General features: G+C 34.1%; 1 protein-coding gene across 2 annotated transcripts in view; it reads left to right on the top strand.

Moving 5' to 3' along the window:
* The window catches only part of COG2 (component of oligomeric golgi complex 2), a 68,214-nt gene that overhangs the window by 29,022 nt on the left and 18,344 nt on the right, over window positions 1-20,848 (top strand). For both annotated transcript variants that reach the window (XM_044672758.1, XM_044672759.1), the window contains exons 6-10: window positions 6,120-6,228; window positions 7,060-7,239; window positions 11,795-11,919; window positions 15,385-15,511; window positions 20,190-20,329. In XM_044672758.1, the coding sequence (XP_044528693.1) occupies window positions 6,120-6,228; window positions 7,060-7,239; window positions 11,795-11,919; window positions 15,385-15,511; window positions 20,190-20,329 (681 nt within the window). The remainder of the gene's footprint in view (window positions 1-6,119; window positions 6,229-7,059; window positions 7,240-11,794; window positions 11,920-15,384; window positions 15,512-20,189; window positions 20,330-20,848) is intronic.

A 20,848-nucleotide genomic window follows, 5' to 3' on the forward strand; every position in this document is an offset into this window, starting at 1 on the left:
GCCAAGAGAAAGCAGAATTACTCAAATGCTTTTTTGTTTCCATATTTGTCAGAGAATGATTTTGTGTCTGAAAAGATTTGAAGGCCAAGATGTATGAGAAGAGAGTAAGATAAGAAGTTTTTTGCCTGCTTAGATGAACTATATGCAGGACACTGAAAAGATCTTGCAGAATCAATCTTTGAGCTACAGTCAGTGATCTTGGAGGAATTGTGGAAAATATAAGAAAAACTAGAAAATTAGAGATGGATTTAAAAAAATTCCAGATTACATGTTGACATAATTTTTAATACTCATTTTCTGACATTTCTACCTCAACCCTTCCAAGAAAGCAAGTAACATGGTCACTTATGGTTGTTATATATGTTATCACACAGTACATATTTCCATGTTCGTTATATAAAACAAAACATATATTGCTTACACTAGAGAAAAATTCATGGGGAAAATAAAAGTGAAGAATGGCATGCTTCAATCTACAATTGGACTCTATCTGTTCCTTCTATGGTGATGGATATCCCTTTTTTGTCATGAGTCCCTTAGAATTGTCCTGGATCCTTGCATTGTTGATAATAGTTAAGTCATTCACAGGTGATCTTTATGACATTATTGTTACCATGAACAATGTTGTCCTGATTCTGCTCACTTCACTTTGCATCACTTCATGTAAGTCTTTCCAGGCTTTTTGTGATTATCTTCTTTTGTCATTTCTTATAACACAATAGTATTCCTTTACAGTCATATATCACAACTTCTTCAGTTACCATCACACAAAGTGCTGCTTATAACCATTTTTATGTACAAGTAGGCCCTTTTCCCCATCTCTTTAATTTCTTTGAGATACAGCCCTAATAGTGGTTTTGCTTGTATATGCAGTGTTTTATGGCCCTTTAGGCATAGGTCCAGATTGCTCTCCATATCATTTGATAGATGCACCAACAGTGTATTAATTTACCAATTTTCTATCTCTCCTTGAACATTTATCATTTTCCTTTTTTTGTCATGTTAGCCAATCTGATAGATGTGAAATGGTACTCCAGAGTTGTTTTAATTTCCATTCCTCTAATCACTAGTGATTTGGAACACTTTTTCATGAATATAGTTTTAATTTCTTTTTCTTAGAATGCCTATTTATATCCTTTCACCATATCTCAGTTGGGGGATTGCTTTGAATTCTTTTAAATGCAATTCAGTTCTCTATATATTTGAGAAATGAGGTCTTTGTCAGAGACACTTCCTTTAAAGACTTTTTACCCCCATCTTGTTGTTTGCCTTTTAATCTTAGTTGCATTGATTCTTTATGCAGGGGGAATTTTAAATGATGTATATTTTTTTAAAAAACCAAAATCTGTTTTTTTTAAAAAACATATATGAAAATAAATTAAAGACTAATGGTGTTTTTGAAAATTCCTTCCTTACTTTAATATATCCATGATTTTATCAGTGTAGTTTCTTTTTCTACTGCCTTAGATCATAGATTTATTGATCTAGGACTAGAAGGGATCTCAGAGACTATCCAGTGTAACCATCTCATTTTATAGATGCTTATACTGTAACTTTTTTTAGTGACTTATTAAAGGTCACATAGGTAGCAAAGATCAAAGACTTAAGTTTGGACCCAGATTATCTAATTTAATAGTTTGTGATTGTCCATATCCCATTCATGCCTTTCAGGCTCTGGCAGGTTCTACTAAGTAGTCTCTCAATACAATTCCAGTGACAGATTGTGTCAGTTCTCTGAAGATCATCTTAACTAAATATAGAGAGATTTATCACTTTCTGGACTGGCCACTAAGGATAGGTTCTTTGGCCATGAAAGCCTATGAGAAAACATCCATTATTTCCTATTTTCAGAAGGGAGGGGTTTGGAGAACAGAAACATTTTCAAACTACAGAATATTGGGAAAGCAAAGCTTTATCAAACTACTATGTCTCCTATACCCTAGAGGTACAGGAAAAATGCTATATTTCTGTTTTAAAGTGATTGCTATTTTAGGACTTAATTGCTTATTATAAGTAATTCTTGAGGCAACCACAAGTGGTGTGGGAGTAAGTGACCTCATGGTATTAATGTGAAATTGTCATTTTATCTTGCTTTTAATAATTCTGCTGTAAATATACTATATATTAAGTTTTCTTTGATGGAATTGGTAATGTGTCAAATAAAATAATCATTCTAATGATAGTGACCTAGTTCCTATAACATCTTCAACCTTTTAATCCTTTTTGCTGAAATCCACTTGACTCTCTTCTCCTTCCCTAATATGGAAACTATCTGTTATGGAATATTTACTACAGAAATTAAAACTAACATAGTCCTCACCTTCAAGTATTTTTTCAGGCCTGTTGTGCAATAAGACATATCTATACATACATATAAATTATCGTATTCAAGTTAGGATATTGTAAACAGAAAAGATCTGAAGAGCAATATCAGGGTAATAATTAACAGAAAGGTTAACTGAAGCACATTTCTCAGATCAAGGTAGCATTTATTAAAAGGAGTGTGGGTCAATGGCTTGCCTCCATTTATGCCAAAGATCCCAAGCAAAAAGATAGTTCCCCTGCTATATATATTTTTATGGAGTATAGAACAAAAAACAGAACAGAGTACAGAGTAGGTGATATGATTTTGAGGACCACTTGTTGGGTTACTGAGCTGAAGCACAGGGAAAGCATGATGGGTTGGAAGTTTGGTAATGGGGACTAGCAATGACCCTTTTCTTCTGATATTTAACTAAGAAATGCTTATTGTTTGAATCCACCTGCAACATAACAAACAAGATATCCTTGAAGGACAGCTTGGTGGTATAAAGATATAATAAGACCCAACTCCTTTGTGGTGCATACATCCCCCAAGATAAACTAAATTCCTTTAGTCAAGAATTTAGTGATTACAGAGAGAGCTGGATTTTTAACTTTAACCTATTATAGGCCAGCTGAAATCTGAACTAAGTTCAGAGACAAAGAACCGACATTTAAGCAGTTAGAAGACAAAAGCAATTAATTGTAACTAGCATCAATAAGAAAGTTATATAGGATCACTTTAATTTTCTCAATAGTACAAGAGATTTGAGGAAGGGGACACTGAGAAGCTAAGTGATTTGCCTAGGATCACCCAGCCACTATGTGTCAGAGACAATATGAACCTAGGACATCCCAACTCTCTGGCTGCTGTTGATTCAGCCAAATCTAATGAAATTCATCTTAATAAATAAAATACTAAACTCAGACTAAAAAAATTAATTGCAAAAGTATAGTAATGGAGAGGCAGCTAGACGATTTGATGGATAGAGAGCCAGGCCTGGAGACAAGAGATCTTGGGCTGAAATCTGGTCTCAAACATTTCCTAACTGTGTGACCCCCCCCCCCAATTGCCTAGCCCTTACCAGTCTTTTGCCTTGGAACTTATACTTAATATTGATTCTAAGACAGAAATTAAGGGTTTAAAAAAGTATAGAAATGGGGAAATACCACTTAAACAAAAATGTGAAAAAGATAGGAGGATTTAAGTCATCAGTATAATGTGGGCACTGAAAAGGCTAATGCAATTTTAGGTTGTGTTAATACATATAGTGTTCAGAATTGGTTAAATGGTCCCAGATGGCCCTTCCAACTCTAAAGCTATTAAAAAGATTATTATGCCCTACTTAGACCAATTCTGAGACTGTTTGTTCAGTTCTGGGTTCCAGAACATTAGCAAGGACAGTATCACATTGGAGAGCATCAAGAAGAAAGTAATGACCATTAGGATGGTGCAGGAACTTAAAACCATGTCATAAAATATCAGTTGAAGGCAACTGAAGTACTTGGCCTACAGAAGAGAACACTTAGGGCAAAATAGTTGTCGCATATAAAAAAGACATTTAACTTGTTTTGCTTGGTTTAGGACAGAACTAGAATCAGTGGGTAAAAGTTGTAGAAAAGTTGGTTTTACCTTAATTAGAATAAAAGCTCTCAAAAAAAATGTAATTCACAGTTCCTAGTGAATTCTCTGTTATTAGAGGTTCTAAAATTATCTTAGGAATCTTTTATCCTTTAAATGAGGTTGTGCCTTACATTTGATTACTTCTACTTGATTCCAGTGTATAAGTTGTATTCTCTATTTTGTATTTATTAAGCACCCTTATTCATGAGATTGTGAGATTCGTACCCTTCTTTCATCAACAATTAAAAGTGGGCATCTAAAGAAAACAAATTTTATGTCACTATTTTTGCTATTTTGAGGGCCATTTTAATTTTCTTAAAGTAAAAAATTATAAGAGTAGACAGTTTTCAGGAGGAAGGAGAATAAAGATGTAGGAAAGGGAAGACTTATGTTGGTGGCACAGTGTTAGACTTGATCAAGAAGACCTAAGTTTGGATCCTGCCTCAGATCTACCTACATAAAACTGGAGAAGCCATTTAATTCTCTCAAAAATAGTTTCCTCATTTCTCTCTCATAGCTTTCCTATTAGTATAGTGGGCAGCACCATCCTCTTAAGTCCCTTAGGCTTGAAACCAACACAACATCCTGGATTTCTCACTATCTCTCCCTTTTTATCCAAGCTGTTATCAAGACCTGTTGATTTCAACTTTTGCAGCATCTCTCAAATACACCTCCTTCTCTCCTCTGACACTGTTTCCACTCTGGTACTCCCATTACTTCATGCCTGAATTATTACAATCACCTGCTAATGCCTGCCTCTAGTCTTTCCTCACTGATTCATTCTCCATTCATCCCCTAAAGCAGTGATGGGCAAACTATGGCCTGCGGGCCAGATGCGGCCCCCTGAATGAGTAGGATACAATATAATGAAACTTCGAAAGAATTGCTTTAAAAACAGACTGACAGATGAGCATTTCCTTTCCTTTGGTCCCCTCTTTAAAAAGTTTGCCCATCACTGCCCTAAAGTGATCATGGTGCCTTTCTATTCAAATTTCAATGGTTTATATTACCTCCAGAAGCACATACAAAATGTCCTACTTGACATTTAAAGTCCTTTAATCTAACCCCTTGCTACCTTTCAGGTCTCTGTACACTTAACTACCCTTTGCTCCATTAATACCAGCCCCCTGGATATTCTACTAACAAGGTATTCCATCTCTTAGCTCCAAGAATTTTCTCTGGTTGTCACCCATGCCTCTTTACTCACCCTTCTCATCTGTGTCTCCTGACTTCCTTCAAGTCCCAACTAAATCCCTATCTCCTAACAGGAGACCTCTTCCAGCCCCTCTCAATTCTAATGTCTTCTCTCTTAGATTATAAACTCCTCAAGAGTAGAGGCTATCTTTTGCCCTTTTTTGTATCCCTGGTGCTTAGTGCAGTGTGTGGCACATACTAGGTGCTTAATAAATATTTTATTGCCCATATGATACAGTAGTGATAGCTTCTATTTTACAGATTTCTTGTGAGTATCAAATAAAATGATAGATGTTTTCAAACACTAAAGCACCTTTTAAGGACAGCTATGAAGAATTCGGCAAGTAAAGAGAACATTTGGGTGCCAACACAGAAGTGGCAAATAGAGAAGGAATGGCAGAAACATGTAAAAATCAAAAAATAGATTGCATTATTGTCTATAGTCCTAGTTCTAGTCTTGTTCTCTGGTCAGTTATTCCTCTACAATTCAGTCTAGAGGGTTAGTGGGTAAAAACTACTGGTAATTCCTTTGCCATTTCCCATAACATCTAATATAATGCTCTGCATGTACTTGGTTCTCAGTAAGTTGAAAAAGATTCAAATAAATGGAAGTAATTTTCAAGTTTAGCCTTCTAAATAGTTGGATATGGAAAAGGATTGTTGAATATTGGAAAAGAAATAGTAATATATATTAACTATAGCTATGGAAGACAAATTATAGTGTGATACTTTTAATAGTCACAAAATTTGAAAAAAATACCCAGAAGAGAATTAGAATGCAGAAGAGGACCTAGGAACAGTTTTTTAACATTAATATCCACATTTTAAAATATAAATTATAAATAATAGTGTTTATAGTCTAGAATACTGATTTTTTTAAGATAAATTAACTAAAGTGATAATATAGTTAATATTTTTTAAAATGACATGCCAAATAGATATGAGAAAATGCGAATTAATTGCATATTATAAAATTTTCCTTTTGTTGTTTTCTTTTTAGTCCACTTTTGACTGGGCAGATTTTAGAGAGAATTGCCACAGAATTTAACCAGTTACAATTTCATGCTGTTCAAAGCAAAGGAATGCCTCTTTTGGATAAAGTGAGACCAGTGAGTATCATTTTGATTTTCATGGGTTTAGGACATTAGCACATTTAGCCATGTGCTTGGTTCAGCTTTTTGTTTTCCCTAATGATCTGGAGAGGGATATTAACAAAAGAGTACCATACTTGCCTTTAAAAGACCTGGGACCTAATTTTAATCACATTACTTAACTAAACTTTTAATCTTTAGTAAATGATTTAACTATATATGGTGCAGTGTAAGTGTTGGAAATGGAGTCAGGAAGTCCTGAGTTCAAAGCTTCTCACATACTTATGGTCTGTGTGATTCGGGAGAAAGTCATTTTACTTTTTTCAGCCTGTTTCTTCACAGGATTGTTTTGAGCATCAAATGAGGTAACGTGTGAAGCACTTTGCAGACCTTAAAAAGTTATATAAATAGTAAGTTATTATTGCTAGACTCTTTGAGTTTCTGAAAAAAGGGAATTCTACTTGTCTTTATGGACCCAACAGGGCTGTTATAATAAGGATTAAATTATACAGTACATGTGCAAAACTTTTTAAACTATAATGTACTATATAAATAAATGAAGATTAAATTGCAAGGAACATATTAATCTAAGACAGCAAATTTCAGTTTTCCAAGGTTAACAGAATCATTGAGTTTAAAATGATTTCAAGTTTTATTAAAAATGTTTTTTTACTCTTCCCTCTGTTTTGTGTGTGAAATTCTTATTTGTTCTTCCAAAAATTTGAGTAGCATTGTTGACATTGGCTACATTATGGTTTCTCTTGGGGAAAGAAAGTTTTTTTTTTTAAATCATTTTTGTAAACTAGAGGCTTTGGGGCTTATATTTTACCATTTTTCTCTTTCTTATAGCGTATAGCTGGTATAACAGCCATGTTGCAACAGTCACTAGAAGGACTATTATTAGAAGGTCTTCAGACTTCTAATGTTGATATAATACGTCATTGCTTGCGGACTTATGCAACAATTGACAAGACAAGAGATGCAGAGGCCTTAGTTGGCCAAGTACTAGTGAAACCATACATTGATGAGGTAGGTGCACTATAAGATTTCCTATTTGGAAAACTAAAATATAGAGAAAGTAATATTTCAACAGCTCACATGCAGAATACAGCTAAAAATTAACAAGAAGTTAAAAAGAGATATCTTATGCAACCAAAATGATCTCACAAAATTCATGAGTTAGATTTATTCACTTAATTCATTGCTTCCCAGTACTGCATGCAGAGGTATCTTTTTTCTTATTTTTCATACAATCCTAAGAATTATCATTTCTAAACCATAGCAGATTAGAAATAACACACTTTAGAAGGGACTTCTTGGTGCAGACATACTGACATTGAGAAGTAACAATCACTACAAGGTAAGCTAGAGAAAAACTATTAAAAAACAAATCCAAGAATACAAAAGAGTCAGTAGTCTGCAACAACTTAATGCAAGTACAAGTAGTTTAATATGCCTCAGTAGGTCCTATGAGTACAATTGCCTTCCAGAGAATTGGATTTGATGTTCATGCTGATATCAAAGAAAAACCATTCAGTCTACTTAAGAAGGCCACATTATTTTCACTATAATCAATTTTAATACATTTTAGATTTCTACTGGAAATGGTTAAAATAAAAGTTTGGGTGCTTTTGTGGTAAAGCCTCAACTTGTCATACAACTCAGCTATGACTCATTTTCTAGAAATTCTGGATAGCTGAAGTTTTCTATCATTGTGAACCTGAGCCAGCCCTTCTTACAGATTTTTGTCAACTAAATGAAAATCTTTATGCCATGAATCTGTCTAAAATATAATTTCCTACTCAGATTACAAATAAAACTCATAGTTAGGCAGAGTAGTTTTCAAATAGTAAGAAGACAATGTTGCATAGTGGGGAAAGATATAGACTGATTAATTCCACTTTTGCTACTTGCCAGCAATGTGACATTAGATAAGTAACCTGAACCTGTGAGTTTCAATTTCCTAAGAATATAGATAACATGAGATTTAACCTACCTCCAGAATTGTTGTGAGGCTCAAAAGAGAATGTGAAACTATAAAGGGCTATATAAAAGTTTCTATAAAAGTAAAAATATTACAGTAATTGTATTATATTATGCCAATTAATTATACTCATTGTAAAATTTCTAATTAAAATGCAATAAAAGTATTTAAGACTATGCTATACAAAATTTAATCTTTTCTTTTTAACTCGGGAAATACTTTAATATCTTGTAATTGCAAATTACCATTATAAGTTATCAGTTGTTTTGTGATGGTTAGGCTCAATATGTATTAAACCTATGAAATACCTTAGAAATGTTCTTTTAAAATAACTATATAAATCGCTTCCTCGCCTTTTGGCTAAGATCAAGTGTAGTAAAATAACTATATAATATTTGTTTTTGTTTTTGTAACAGAGAGCAGGATGGTCAAAACCAAACCAAACCAAAAAACTCTTTGCTTTCTGATGATTCCATTTGAAATTGAGTCTTACTTTACTAGAATTGATTAATGAAGCCGTATGGTATAATACAAGCAATTCCAATAAACTTCAATATATATTAGATAGTAATAGGTTCTGTTTTCTTATTTCAGTTAATTAACTGGTTTGTCTCAGACAAGTATAAACGATTTGTGTCTCACTTTGATAATTTGTTTAAAAGGGAGTAACAGGAAAGTTAAAATTAATAGATTTATAAGTAATGAAATTTATGATTTTCTGAAATTGCTTATTTGGAGTTATGATAAATATTTATCTATCTCCTGGTTTGTTTGGCTTATTTATGAATTCTGCTGTGTAACCTTGAGCAACTCATTTAAACACTACGGGCTTCAGCTTTCTTATCTATAATATTAAAGGGTTTGACTACAAAGCCTTTAAATTCCATTCCATTTCTAAAATTCTGTAATGGTTTTAAAGAAAACACATTTGTTTTAGATAGTTTTGAGAGAGCATCTACTTTCACATTCTATCTTTAGCAAGATTATATTCCACCCAACTCAGACAGATAATTGAAGGACAGTAAGAAAGGTCATCCATAGCCTCATTTGGGACCCATATCAAGATTTCATCATCTTCAAAACTACAAAATTTTCTCTAGTTATTAAACTGACTTGACAATGAATTCTCCTTTATCAGAGGTCTTCTAGCATAAGTGGAGTGGTCATTTGATGTGGTAGAATGGATTCTTTTTCCGGTAGATATTGGACCAATAGCTACTAAATAAATAATAATAGCTCATTTATCTAGCACTTTTTAAGTTCTGGAGAGAGCTCTTTTTTCCCAGAAACCTAAATCCTTCATGCTAACAATCTATATTCTTTCTGTGTCCTAGCAAAAACTAAACTGATGTTGTTTTCAGTCCCTCATCAACTGCCTTTATTAGTACAGCCCATTCTTCATCATGGCTTAATTCCCAATTCTTCATGATTGGATAACTCTCACTTAAAAGAAAGTCAACAGTAGAATGCTTCCACAGCAATTCTTTGTATCTAAGTGACGGAAATAGCATTTGAGGAAACATTTAAAATTAAATCAAATATCACATTAGCCAAAACAAATGAGATTTTTCTCTTGTTCTGCTCGTTTCATCTTATATTCTCTTTCATAACTATTTTATTGGGAGAAATATGGTGGCCAATTTCAAACAGTTTCTTTAACAGTAATTCTAAAGGATCTTTTTTCCTCACAGGATCATAGATACAGAGCTAGAAGAAACCTTAGGTGCCACCTAGACAATTCCTTCACTTTATAGTTGAGAAAAACACAGTCATTTATCCAGGGTCACACAGGTCACAGATTCTAAGGCCAGGGTTCTTTCCACTGCATCATAACTGCTATCTCTACATTTTATGCCAGTTATTCATTATGTTATAGAATTGCAAATAGAGAATGTATTCAACAAGCATTGAATACAAAGACCCAAACAAAACAACCTTCACCTTCAAATAGCTTCCTCTGGGAAGAAATAACCTGCTCACAGATAAGTGCCTAGTAGGGTGGCAGGTAGAGGTGGCAGATCTTTGATTTCATAGGCATAGGCAACGTTGTCATCAATGCAGATCAGCCTCTTGTTTATCATTTAGTGCCTTTAGATGCCCACCTAAATTGAGAGATTTAAGAAATTTGTTTGTATTCACACAATTAGTCTTCCTGGTTCAAAGACCAGGTCTCCATCAGTAGTAATACAATGCAAAATATATACAAAGTAATTTTGTGGGAGAAAGCACTACCACCTAAGAAGGTCTAAAAAGGCCCATGATGGCAGTTAGCTCTTGGATTGAGCCTTGAAGGCAGCTAGGGATTCTGTAAGGATAAAGTACCTTCCAGACATGGGCAACAGCCTGTGGAAAAACATGAGAATAGGAAATAGAATGACTTGTGCTAAAAATTTTAACTTCTTGAGGACAAGGGCAATCTTACTTTATTATACAGTAGGACTCCCAGATTCACAGAGGATACATTCCAAGACCTATCTAGATGGTGGATGGCATGAATATAAGCAAACATCATTTGCCCCGATATATATGTGCGCTCTCTCTCTCTCTCTCTCTCTCTCTCTCTCTCTCTCTCTCTCTCTCCATTTCCCTCTTCCTCCATCCCTCCTTCCTTTTCCCTTCACCTTTCAAGAGGATAGGGATTGAAGACAGGAAGACTAATTAGGAAACTACTAAACTAGTCTAGGTAAGACATGATGAGAGCCCAAATGAGTCGTTGAGGTAAAATCAATTAAGATTTTGACAATTGATTGGATATGGATAGTGACAAAAAGGGACGAGTCAAGGAAGAATCTGAGCTTGAAACCTGGGTGTCTAAAAGGAGGTCAGGAGAACCAAGGAGTGACTGAGAAAAGGACATCAGATTTAGCAGTTAGAAAGTCATTGGTAATCCTACAGAAAGCAGTTTCAGTTGAATGATAAGGTCAAAAGTCAAAATGAATGAAGTTGAAAAATAAGAAAAGGAAATGGAGGCAAATGTCTGACTTTTTCCATAATACCATATATAATAGGTTGCAATTGAAATCAAAGGAATATTTTAGGTTGGGAATATCTCTAGCAAGACACTAAACCAGCCATAGGACACTTAATTGGAACCTGTTGCCAACCATATTAACTGTTAAAAAGCAAAAACTTTTTCTCTCTTTATGCTCACTCCATAATTTCTTTTTTTCTATCCCCTTATACCTCTAGGCTCAAATAAAATTTTTTTCTGAATAGGAGTGGAGGAAACAGAGTGAGAATAATAAGCTCACTCCCCTAGGAAAAAAAGAATTTTTTGCAGTGAAACCGAATTCTCTGGACTAATACTTAGCCCATTGTTTTCCCATCAAAATCACCAAGCAGCTGAAAGTGTTCATCTGCCAGCCTCAGGATATATCTGTGTGACATGTTTTCTGTAGGGTCAAAGCTGGCCTTTCTTGTCACACCACTTGATGGGATAATGTTGTTTTTATAACTATTCCAGGAAACATTGTGTGCTAACAGTAATGCTCATTGATTTGCGGGGAAAAGGGTTAGATTTTTGAGATTTTCACCATTTTTTTGGGTTGGTAATACATCTCTTTCCACTTAGATGCTTTATATTGTTATTTTTGCTGACAGGTGATTGTAGAACAATTTGTTCAGTCTCACCCAAAAGGCCTTCAGACCATGTATAATAAGTTGTTGGAGTTTGTTCCTCACCATTGCCGTCTTCTTCGAGAAGTCACAGGAGGAGCTATCTCAAGGTAATGTAACTTAGCTTGCCTGGAAGTGTTCATTGTCATGCTTAGACTAGGTGGTTTCAAGTTGTGAAATACTTTTAACAACTTGCCATGTTGCCATTTACCATTAAAGTTCCTTCCTTCCTTCTTTCTAAATTCTTAAACCTATATTTGACTATTACTAATTCCTTCAGAATATGTTTAGATTAAATGCAAATTAAAAACTGCTACATACAAACTATGTTCTTCGATCTTAGATTTTTTGCTCTTTAAAAATCTGAAGTAGTGAATATGTTTGTTGACCTTTGAATTGCTACTCATTTCTGATATGACTGAGACCAGATTCTTAAGTACCTTTAAAAAATGATAACAGTCTGCCAAATTTGGGATAAAATTTGCTAAAACTCAATTTATTAAATTATTTCACCCATTAAAAAGCTAACTATAATTCTAGGACAATTCTTTAACCCATATGCTTGACTAGTCAATGATTAGGCTTGAAATGTCAAGACAATGTTTTATTTTGTCTTTTCTGTTATCTTCTCATTGTAATTTTAGTAACTGCAACAGTTTATGAAATCGGAGGCATCAGAATGTCACTGTCATTCATCAGATCCTTTGGTTATAAGACCTCTATCAAACTGCTAGTATTTCTTCATATCTGTTACCTTACTTTAACCAGGTCCTTTGCTTGAATGTTGAATGTAATTATCAGTCAGTCAACAGTCACTTTATTTCTTTTAAAACCCTTACCTTTCATCTTAGAACTGTGTATTGGTTCCAAGGCAGAAGAGCAGTAAGAGCTAGGAAGTGGGGGTTAGGTGACTTGCCCAGGGTCACTAGCTAGAATATATGTGAAACTAGATTTGAACCAAAGACCTCCTATCTCTAGGCCTGGCTCTCAGTTCCACTGAGCCACATATCTGCCCCCTTAACAGTCATTTATTAAGTGCTTATTGTATTCTAGGCACTATGCTAATGATGAAAATAGAAGCAAAAATAATAACAATCCCTACTCTCAAGGAGTTTGTTTGCATTTTTCCTTTTCTAGATCTTGTCCTTTCCTGAGTATCACTATTAGGATTTTTTTTTTTAAAAATAAGTTTTTATTAATTGTTTTTTAAAAATAATTGCTCCCCCCCCCCAGCATTCATTTTCTTTTCTCTCCCAGAGAGCTGTTTCACATAATAAATATTTTAAAGACAAAAAATGGGGAAAGGGGGTGGAAATCAGCACAAATAAATCCTAAATCTAAAAATATGTGCAATAAAAAATACTTGGAAGACCTCCCACCTCTGTGGAGGGGTAAGGTGGAGTGTTTCCTAAGTATTCTTGTGTATTTTTCTATGCTTGAATGCTCTCTATTCTACAAGTCCTCCTCTCTCCCCTTCTCTAAGAATCATTTAAAATTATACTTCCTGTGAAATTATCAACTCCTAGGCACAAACATCTAAATATACATTTAATATAAATACCAATTTGTTCTTGGGTTTGGGCTCCCGACTGTACCAAATGTAGCCTTAAACACTAACTGAGTGATCCTGAGCAAATCCTTTGCCTTAGTTTCCTCAGTTTTAAAATGGAAGTATTATATTACTAGCACTTACATTCCAGAGTTGTTGTGAGGATCAAATAAGATACAAATTGTAAAGCATTTATCACAGTGCTTGGTACATAGTAAGTGTCATGTAAATGTTTATTGTTACAGTGTCACGTGTCTCATTTTATGTTTATCTTCTGGCTACACAAAGGATGATTTTAACATTGAATGTTTAATTCCTAGATGATATTTCTTAAGATTGTACAATTTAGAGCTAGAAAGGACTATAGTGAATATCTGATTCAACCCCATAATTTTTTAAATTAGAAAATTGAGGCCTATAAAGGTTAAATGATTTTTTGCTCAATGTAACATAGGTAATAAGTAACTAAACTTAAGATTTTCATTTTTAAAATAAAATTTTATTTACAGTAGTACACTGTCATTTACAACTAACTATTAATAAGTAGCAATAATGATAATGGATATAGAATTCTTCTAAAGCTAGCAAAGCTTAAGATTTATTCTCTGAAGACTATAGATTGCCTAAATTGACTATTTACTCACAGCCCTTATATGCTTTTAATTTATTTTTGGTATTTCATTTGTTATTCTTTTGATAAATTTTAATCCTCTCTTTTCAGTTTTAATTATTGTGATATGTAAAGCCAGAATAGCAAAATCCTCCTGTTCTCTTCAGCTTCCAAATTTCTTAATGTAAGATTCATTTATGTGCAATTAAAAATATAATACCATATGTAGAGTTGGATACTTGGAAAATAACTACTCCTTTTCCCCCTTTTTCATATTAATACCTATAGAAAGAACATTTCTAAGCCTTTCTGACACAATTAAATGAAACTTCTGTGATACCAATTTTGCTAAACTGGAATGTTATGAAGAAAAAAGATTAGATTTTGCCACAGTACTTTAGCACCCTTGTCAAAATGTTAACAAGGTCTATTTTAGGAAAACAATTTAGCTATAAGGCATTTGTTTTCCAGTTTTGCTAGAATAAGTCCAATTTTCCATTTGTTGCTTAGGAAATACTAAACTAGAACAAAAGAATCATTAGACAACAACTCAGTGGCCAGATTGTGATATATGCTGTTTACATAAAAGATAACATAGTTTCAGAAAAAACTCTGTATTGCTATTTATTTAGAAAACTTGCTAATTAGAAACACTTGTGTGAAAAAAATAAGAATCTGTTCTTTATTTCTGTAAGGCCAATATATCTTTTGTCAAAATTTTGCTTCAAGTACTTTATTGAAGCCCATGAAACTAGATTACTGGCAACATGATTGTTGATTTGGGAGAAAGAAATAGTAGATAGCCATAATGTGGTGACTCAAACACTGCATTTGAAGGCAGAATTTGAATTCCAGTAATGCCACTTATGGCCTGTGTGACCTTGGGCAAATCAATTAATCTTTCTGGACCTCAATTTCCTCATTTGTAAAATGAGGGGGTTGAATGAAAAGACTTCTTTCTTCCATTTCAAATCCTATAGTAATATGAATTAAATGAATTAAAGGCATTTTGAACAAAAGCAGTATTTTTCTTTTGTTATGGGACTGCATAATGACAGTGGCATTTTCAGTGGGGGAAGGGGATGGACATTCCTAAAAGTCTTAAAGTTCCTGCCCTATGGCAGTCATTGTCTTATAATACTATGGATGAAGTAATTAGGGCTCTCAGGTCTAAATTTATAAGATAAGAAGGGGCTTAGGGGACAGATTAAAACTTTCAGATTTGGGAATAAGACTATAATTGATGAACTTGAGATAAGGACAGAGGGACATAATTATTTGTGAGAGAAGTTAGAGAGAAATTGATGTAAACTGATTTTTATAGTGAAGGATATTTAGTAGAAATATCACTTTTAACATTTGCTTTTTATGTGAAGAAGAGATATTTTAACCTAGAATCTTGCCTTTACCTCACAGTGAAAAGGGTAATACTGTTCCTGGGTATGATTTTCTTGTGAATTCTGTGTGGCCAGAAATAGTATGCGGTTTAGAAGAGAAGCTCCCTTCATTATTTAATCCTGGGAATCCAGATTCATTCCATGAGGTAATTTAAAAAATTTTATTTTGAAATATTTTGATGGTTCTCAAAGTTCTATTTTGAGAGTCAAGGATTTAATACTACCATATCCTCCATTCAATTTTCTTTTTTTTTTTTAAACCCTTAACTTCTGTGCATTGGCTCCTTGGTGGAAGAGTGGTAAGGGTGGGCAATGGGGGTCAAGTGACTTGCCCAGGGTCACACAGCTGGGAAGTGTCTGAGGCTGGATTTGAACCTAGGACCTCCCGTCTCTAGGCCTGACTCTCAATCCACTGAACTACCCAGTTGCCCCTTCCATTCAATTTTCTGAGTGCTCTGAGAAAGAAAAGAAGAAAGGAAGGAAGGGAGGAAGGGAGGAAAGGAGGGAAAGAGAGAATTCTTACTATCTTATATCTACTACAAAATGTAATCTCATGCAAAAACTTTATATCTAATACTTTCAAGCAGTAAATACAGTTTTAGCTGTAGTATAACTCTGGTAGCCAAAATTGTGTATGTGTAAGTATAACTTATCTTCCCTTAACTTTTTTTTAAGAAATCCACTATTTCCTTGAATATTTTGGTGGAAAAATTACATTTTAATGTATCTAAAGGGCTTTAAAAAGCCAATATATTAGAATTTAAAATTTGGAATTTTGTGAAATGTTATAAAAGTAAATTAAGGTAAATTTACATATTTTAGAAACAAAAATAATAGTGTAACTATCCAAAAAATGACATATTGTTACTTATTCTTGATTAGCCATGCGGCCCTTTGGGATCACAAGTTTCTTTTCTAGATACTCATTCACCTTTAATGATATGCTTTAGAATCTTGCCAATAATCAAAGTTAAGTTCATTAGCTTGTAATTCGTGGACTCTGGCCCCTCTCTTTGTTTAAAAATTACAAATTATCCTTCTCCAAGTCCTAAGGCATCTTTTCCCTCCTTCATGATGTTTCAGAAAATTTCGGAGGTCATTGACAGTGGCTCATCAATCAGATCTACCAATTCTATTAGTACCTTAGAGGTAGTTCATCTGGGCTTGGTGAATTGAAACTATAAAGAGATACTTCATTATTTTAGGTTTCAACTCCCTGGCCATTTTTATCCTGCCTTTTTCAGTTCAGAGCTTATTCTCTTTGCATAAAAGAGAAGAATAAAATAAAAGTTGAGCAGTTCCTTTTCTGTTATTACTTAAAAATCATCATTGCATCAAACCTGAACTGTGATCATTTCCCTGCTTTGATCCTCTTTTCCCCAATATAGTTTTTAAAAACCCTTTTTTGCTTTCCTTTGTTTCCCTTGCCCGCATCAAATTTTTCTCAGATTTATATTTTTGTATTCATGCTTTTTTACTTGTTTGTATTTCCATCTTCTATATATATATATATATATCTTTTTTAAAAATATGTTATTAATTTCCATGTGCATTCAGATTGGCAAGTCACTTAAACTTGTTAGACCTCAGTTTCCTCATCTGTAAAAGAAAATGTTTGAACCATTGACTTCTTAGATCTCTTCTAGTCCCAAATTTGTGGTTCTGATTCTTTCTGGACTATTTTCATTGGGATTCTACCTATTATTTTTTTTAATCCCTTGAAATTTACTTTCCTAATATCTAGAGTGTACATCAGATTTTTGCCTAACTTTTCTTTCCTTCTTTATCTAATTCCAAATTGAAATGGTTACTTTTCTCCAAGGTTGTCATTATTTCTTCCTCATTTCATCTGATTTCCTTTTGTTAAAAATCAGGTATAGAATAGACATTCCTTTTTGTTTTTTGTTTTCTCAAACTTTTAAATGATGAATTTCATATTAATTGGTGCCAAGAAGTTTTTAGCTAAGAAGGGAAGGGGAGAGAGGCAAAGCCTTTAAGGTATACAAAACATTTTCCTTATAACAAACTTGTAGAATATAGGCAATAGAATTATTTTCTTCATTTTACAGATCAAGCTTTAGAGGCATAAAGTAACTTTTCACTAAGTAACATAATCAGAAAATACCATCACTGGGATTCAGTCCTAGATCTCTCTTAACTCTAAATCCAATACCCTTTCTATTATATAGTGCTTCTTCACCCTGAAACTCAAAATATCTTAAAGCACATGGATGAAACTACCTACTTTGTTTTTATTGCTGTTTGGCAATGGCTATTTATAGACCATGCAAGTCTTGAGTAGTACTCTACTTTGTATTTATGGAGTAATTATCTGAGTATATAGCTCAGACAACTAAGTTAATAAGACAAGGGTCCTACTTTGACCCCTTTAGCTATTAGTTCTCCTTCAAAGAATCTATCATGATCCCTTATTTTCCCTCAGAAATGTTCCTTATGCCAGTAGAGAGCATGTTCAAAAGTTAGACTGTATCTGCTATCCAAGACCTAGATTTATATTTATCCAATTTATAGAGATTCTAGAATTTGAAGGTTGACCAACTTGTGAAAGATTTTTTTGGCCATGCTAATCCACAGTGAGCTCCCCAATTTTTATAGCTGCTATATCACTATTGATATCACAGTGCCTTTTAAATATTCCCATAACCTCTATTAAAGGTAAAGAGTTACATTTCTCTCTCAGGGAGAAAAACAGAGGATAAGGAAATCTTAGTATAAGAGTTCTCTGCTGTTATAGATCAGGCACAAGCTAACTGCTACAGGACCTGTTTCTCCAATCCCTTCCACCAGTTAGCCACCCACATGCTGTTCTCTGGGCATGAGCTGCCAGCCAGAGGAAGTATATACTTCCAAATTAGAGCTTCACCAGTTGTATCTGTGCCTCTCCAACCTATTTTCCCCACCCATGCAGGCAACTGGATAGTGGGATGGAAAAATAACAGTCCCAAAACAGGAAGTTCTACTTCTCAACTTAGCCTTTTCTTCTCAGAGCCCACTGGTTACAGGCCCCCAGGGAAGGAGCTTCACATGAGGGCAGTTACTTTGTATTGCCAGTGCTGTCTATAATCTTATCAGTACAGTCCCATATTGGCATGGGTGACTCTCTTTCAGAGTCTCTTTGGGATAGACATCTCTTTGACTTCTTTGAAGCAAAGAGTAGGTTAGATAAGTCTCTTCCTGAACTTCCATAGGGTTTTGGCACCGTTTCCTTTGACCCTTCTCGAGGTACTCAGTACTGAGATTTTGAATTAAGTTCTTGGCTGGTCTTCTAAGCCATCACTAGACACCTCATAACGAATATAGGGCCCACTTTAACATGACAATGGTAATTGTAATTAACAGCTTCCCCAAGAATGAGGCCAACCCACTTTGTGTCCCTGCTATTACAGCATTTCTCCTTTAGGGAACTATGACCTCCTACTTAAGGGAGTCAAGATTTCTAGGTCTTCTCCCCTTTTTACCTGTTCCTCTTTGTTATTTCATTTCAGTATTGAAGTTTATGAGATAATCACTAAGCTACTTGCCTTTCAGCAGTCACAGTACTCTGTAGGACAAAGGATACTAGTCTATCAAATAACAGATTCCCTAAAGACATGTAACATCTGCATTCAGTCAGAGTAGGTAGCAAAAATGTATCCCATAGTGACAAAATGTTTTCTATAGAATAACCTAGGATGAGATCAGTGACCACAAGAGAGCAGCAAAAAGCAGATAATTAATGATTGTTTTATTATGATGCTGCAGGCTATGATGTGGCTCTAAAATTATGTTGTTAAAAGCTACCCATGAGCTCATTCCATCTGTTCTTTTCCCTCTCCTAGAATGTCTTTCTGTCCCTGCACCAGTCCACATCTTTGAACTTCAGCCAATATTTTAGGTATCTACTGCTTGTAGAATGCTAAGCTCAGTTCTGAGAGGGTTACTGAGATTGTTGATACAGTGTTCCTACCTTCAAGGAATTAACAGTCTAGTAGGGCAGTATGGTATACACACAATTATAATACAAAATTATGCCTTATAATAATTGATCATATTTTACTTTGCAAATTATTTAATTCCTAGCTTATTAGATAGGTGGTGTAAATATTATCCCCATTTTACATATGAGGAAATTGAGACTTAAAGAGGTATTGTGTCAGATCTACATCCCAAATACAGTGCTCTTTCTACTCAATTATACTTCTGCTCTTGATAGTGCCTGAGAGAGGTGTAAAACAACTGCTTGTCATAGGGAAGTGTTACAGAATCATTTGTAAGAAAAAATGGCATGCAGACTCAGCTTCAAAAAATAGTTCTCAAATGACAGGGTGGAGTTTGAATTTTATTTAATAGGCAGTTAGAAGCTGTTGGTGGATTCTGAACCAAGATCAGATTTGAAATGAGAGTGAATAAAGGAAGAAAAGCCATTCAGCTCAACAGGTATTACAGTATTCCAGGTGGATTGTAATAAGAGCCTGTCTGAGGACTGTAATAGAGGAAAACTGGAACATTCACTATTGCCTTTTTTATTCCATTGTTTTTGGTAGAATAATTAGCTCTCTTTCATGTGTGTAAAAGGTACTACTATCCATGTGCTTCAGCCTATTTTTCTAGTAGTTCTAATTAAGTCACCTTAATCTAGCTCTAGTCTCCTTCAGTTTCATTCGAACAGTTGACTTAAGTATATACTTCTCTTTGCTGGAGAATAAATTGTATTGGCCCATGTCAGATCTGGATTATTGTTTTTATGGGTATGCTTTGCTAACTGCATGTAGGCTAGGGATTAAAAATCGCCTTAACAGGTTGCTTTTTTTGTTCCTATCACAGAAGTATACTATAAGTATGGATTTTGTGAGAAGATTTGAACGACAATGTGGATCACAGGCCAGTGTGAAAAGATTAAGATCACATCCTGCTTACCACAGTTTCAATAACAAGTGGAACTTACCTGTTTATTTTCAAATAAGGTCAGTTGTTAAATTTCCCTCATTTTCTTATTGATGTAGATATCAATCAAGAGTCTAGTCTTTATCAGAGCTCCCTTTATTTGTGGTCTTAACCTTTCTTTTAGTGATAAAAAGTTTAAAGCCTGCAAATAATATCATCACTGCCAAAATATTAGATTACATAAGATACCACATTTGTATCATACCAGGTAGATACAGCATGCATATGAATACCAGGTACTTTGCAAGGGACGAGAAAACAAATTTAAAAAATGAAACAAGGCTGTCCTCAAAGAGGTTATGTTCTACTAGGGAAGAAAGATGTTCAAAGTAAAAAAAAAAACAATAAAATAAATAAACAAACAAACAAATAAATAAATGAATGAATGAATGAATAAGCAAGCAAATGAATGAATGAATGAATGAATGAATGAATGAATGAATGAATGAATGAATGAATAACAGCCCTTTTTGAGAAGATTGCATTTGAACTGAGTTTTGAAATTAGGTTCCAAGAGGCAGAAATGAAGGAGAGCATTT

The sequence above is a fragment of the Gracilinanus agilis genome, chromosome 4, assembly GCF_016433145.1.
Source record: "Gracilinanus agilis isolate LMUSP501 chromosome 4, AgileGrace, whole genome shotgun sequence".
Classification (NCBI taxonomy): domain Eukaryota; kingdom Metazoa; phylum Chordata; class Mammalia; order Didelphimorphia; family Didelphidae; genus Gracilinanus; species Gracilinanus agilis.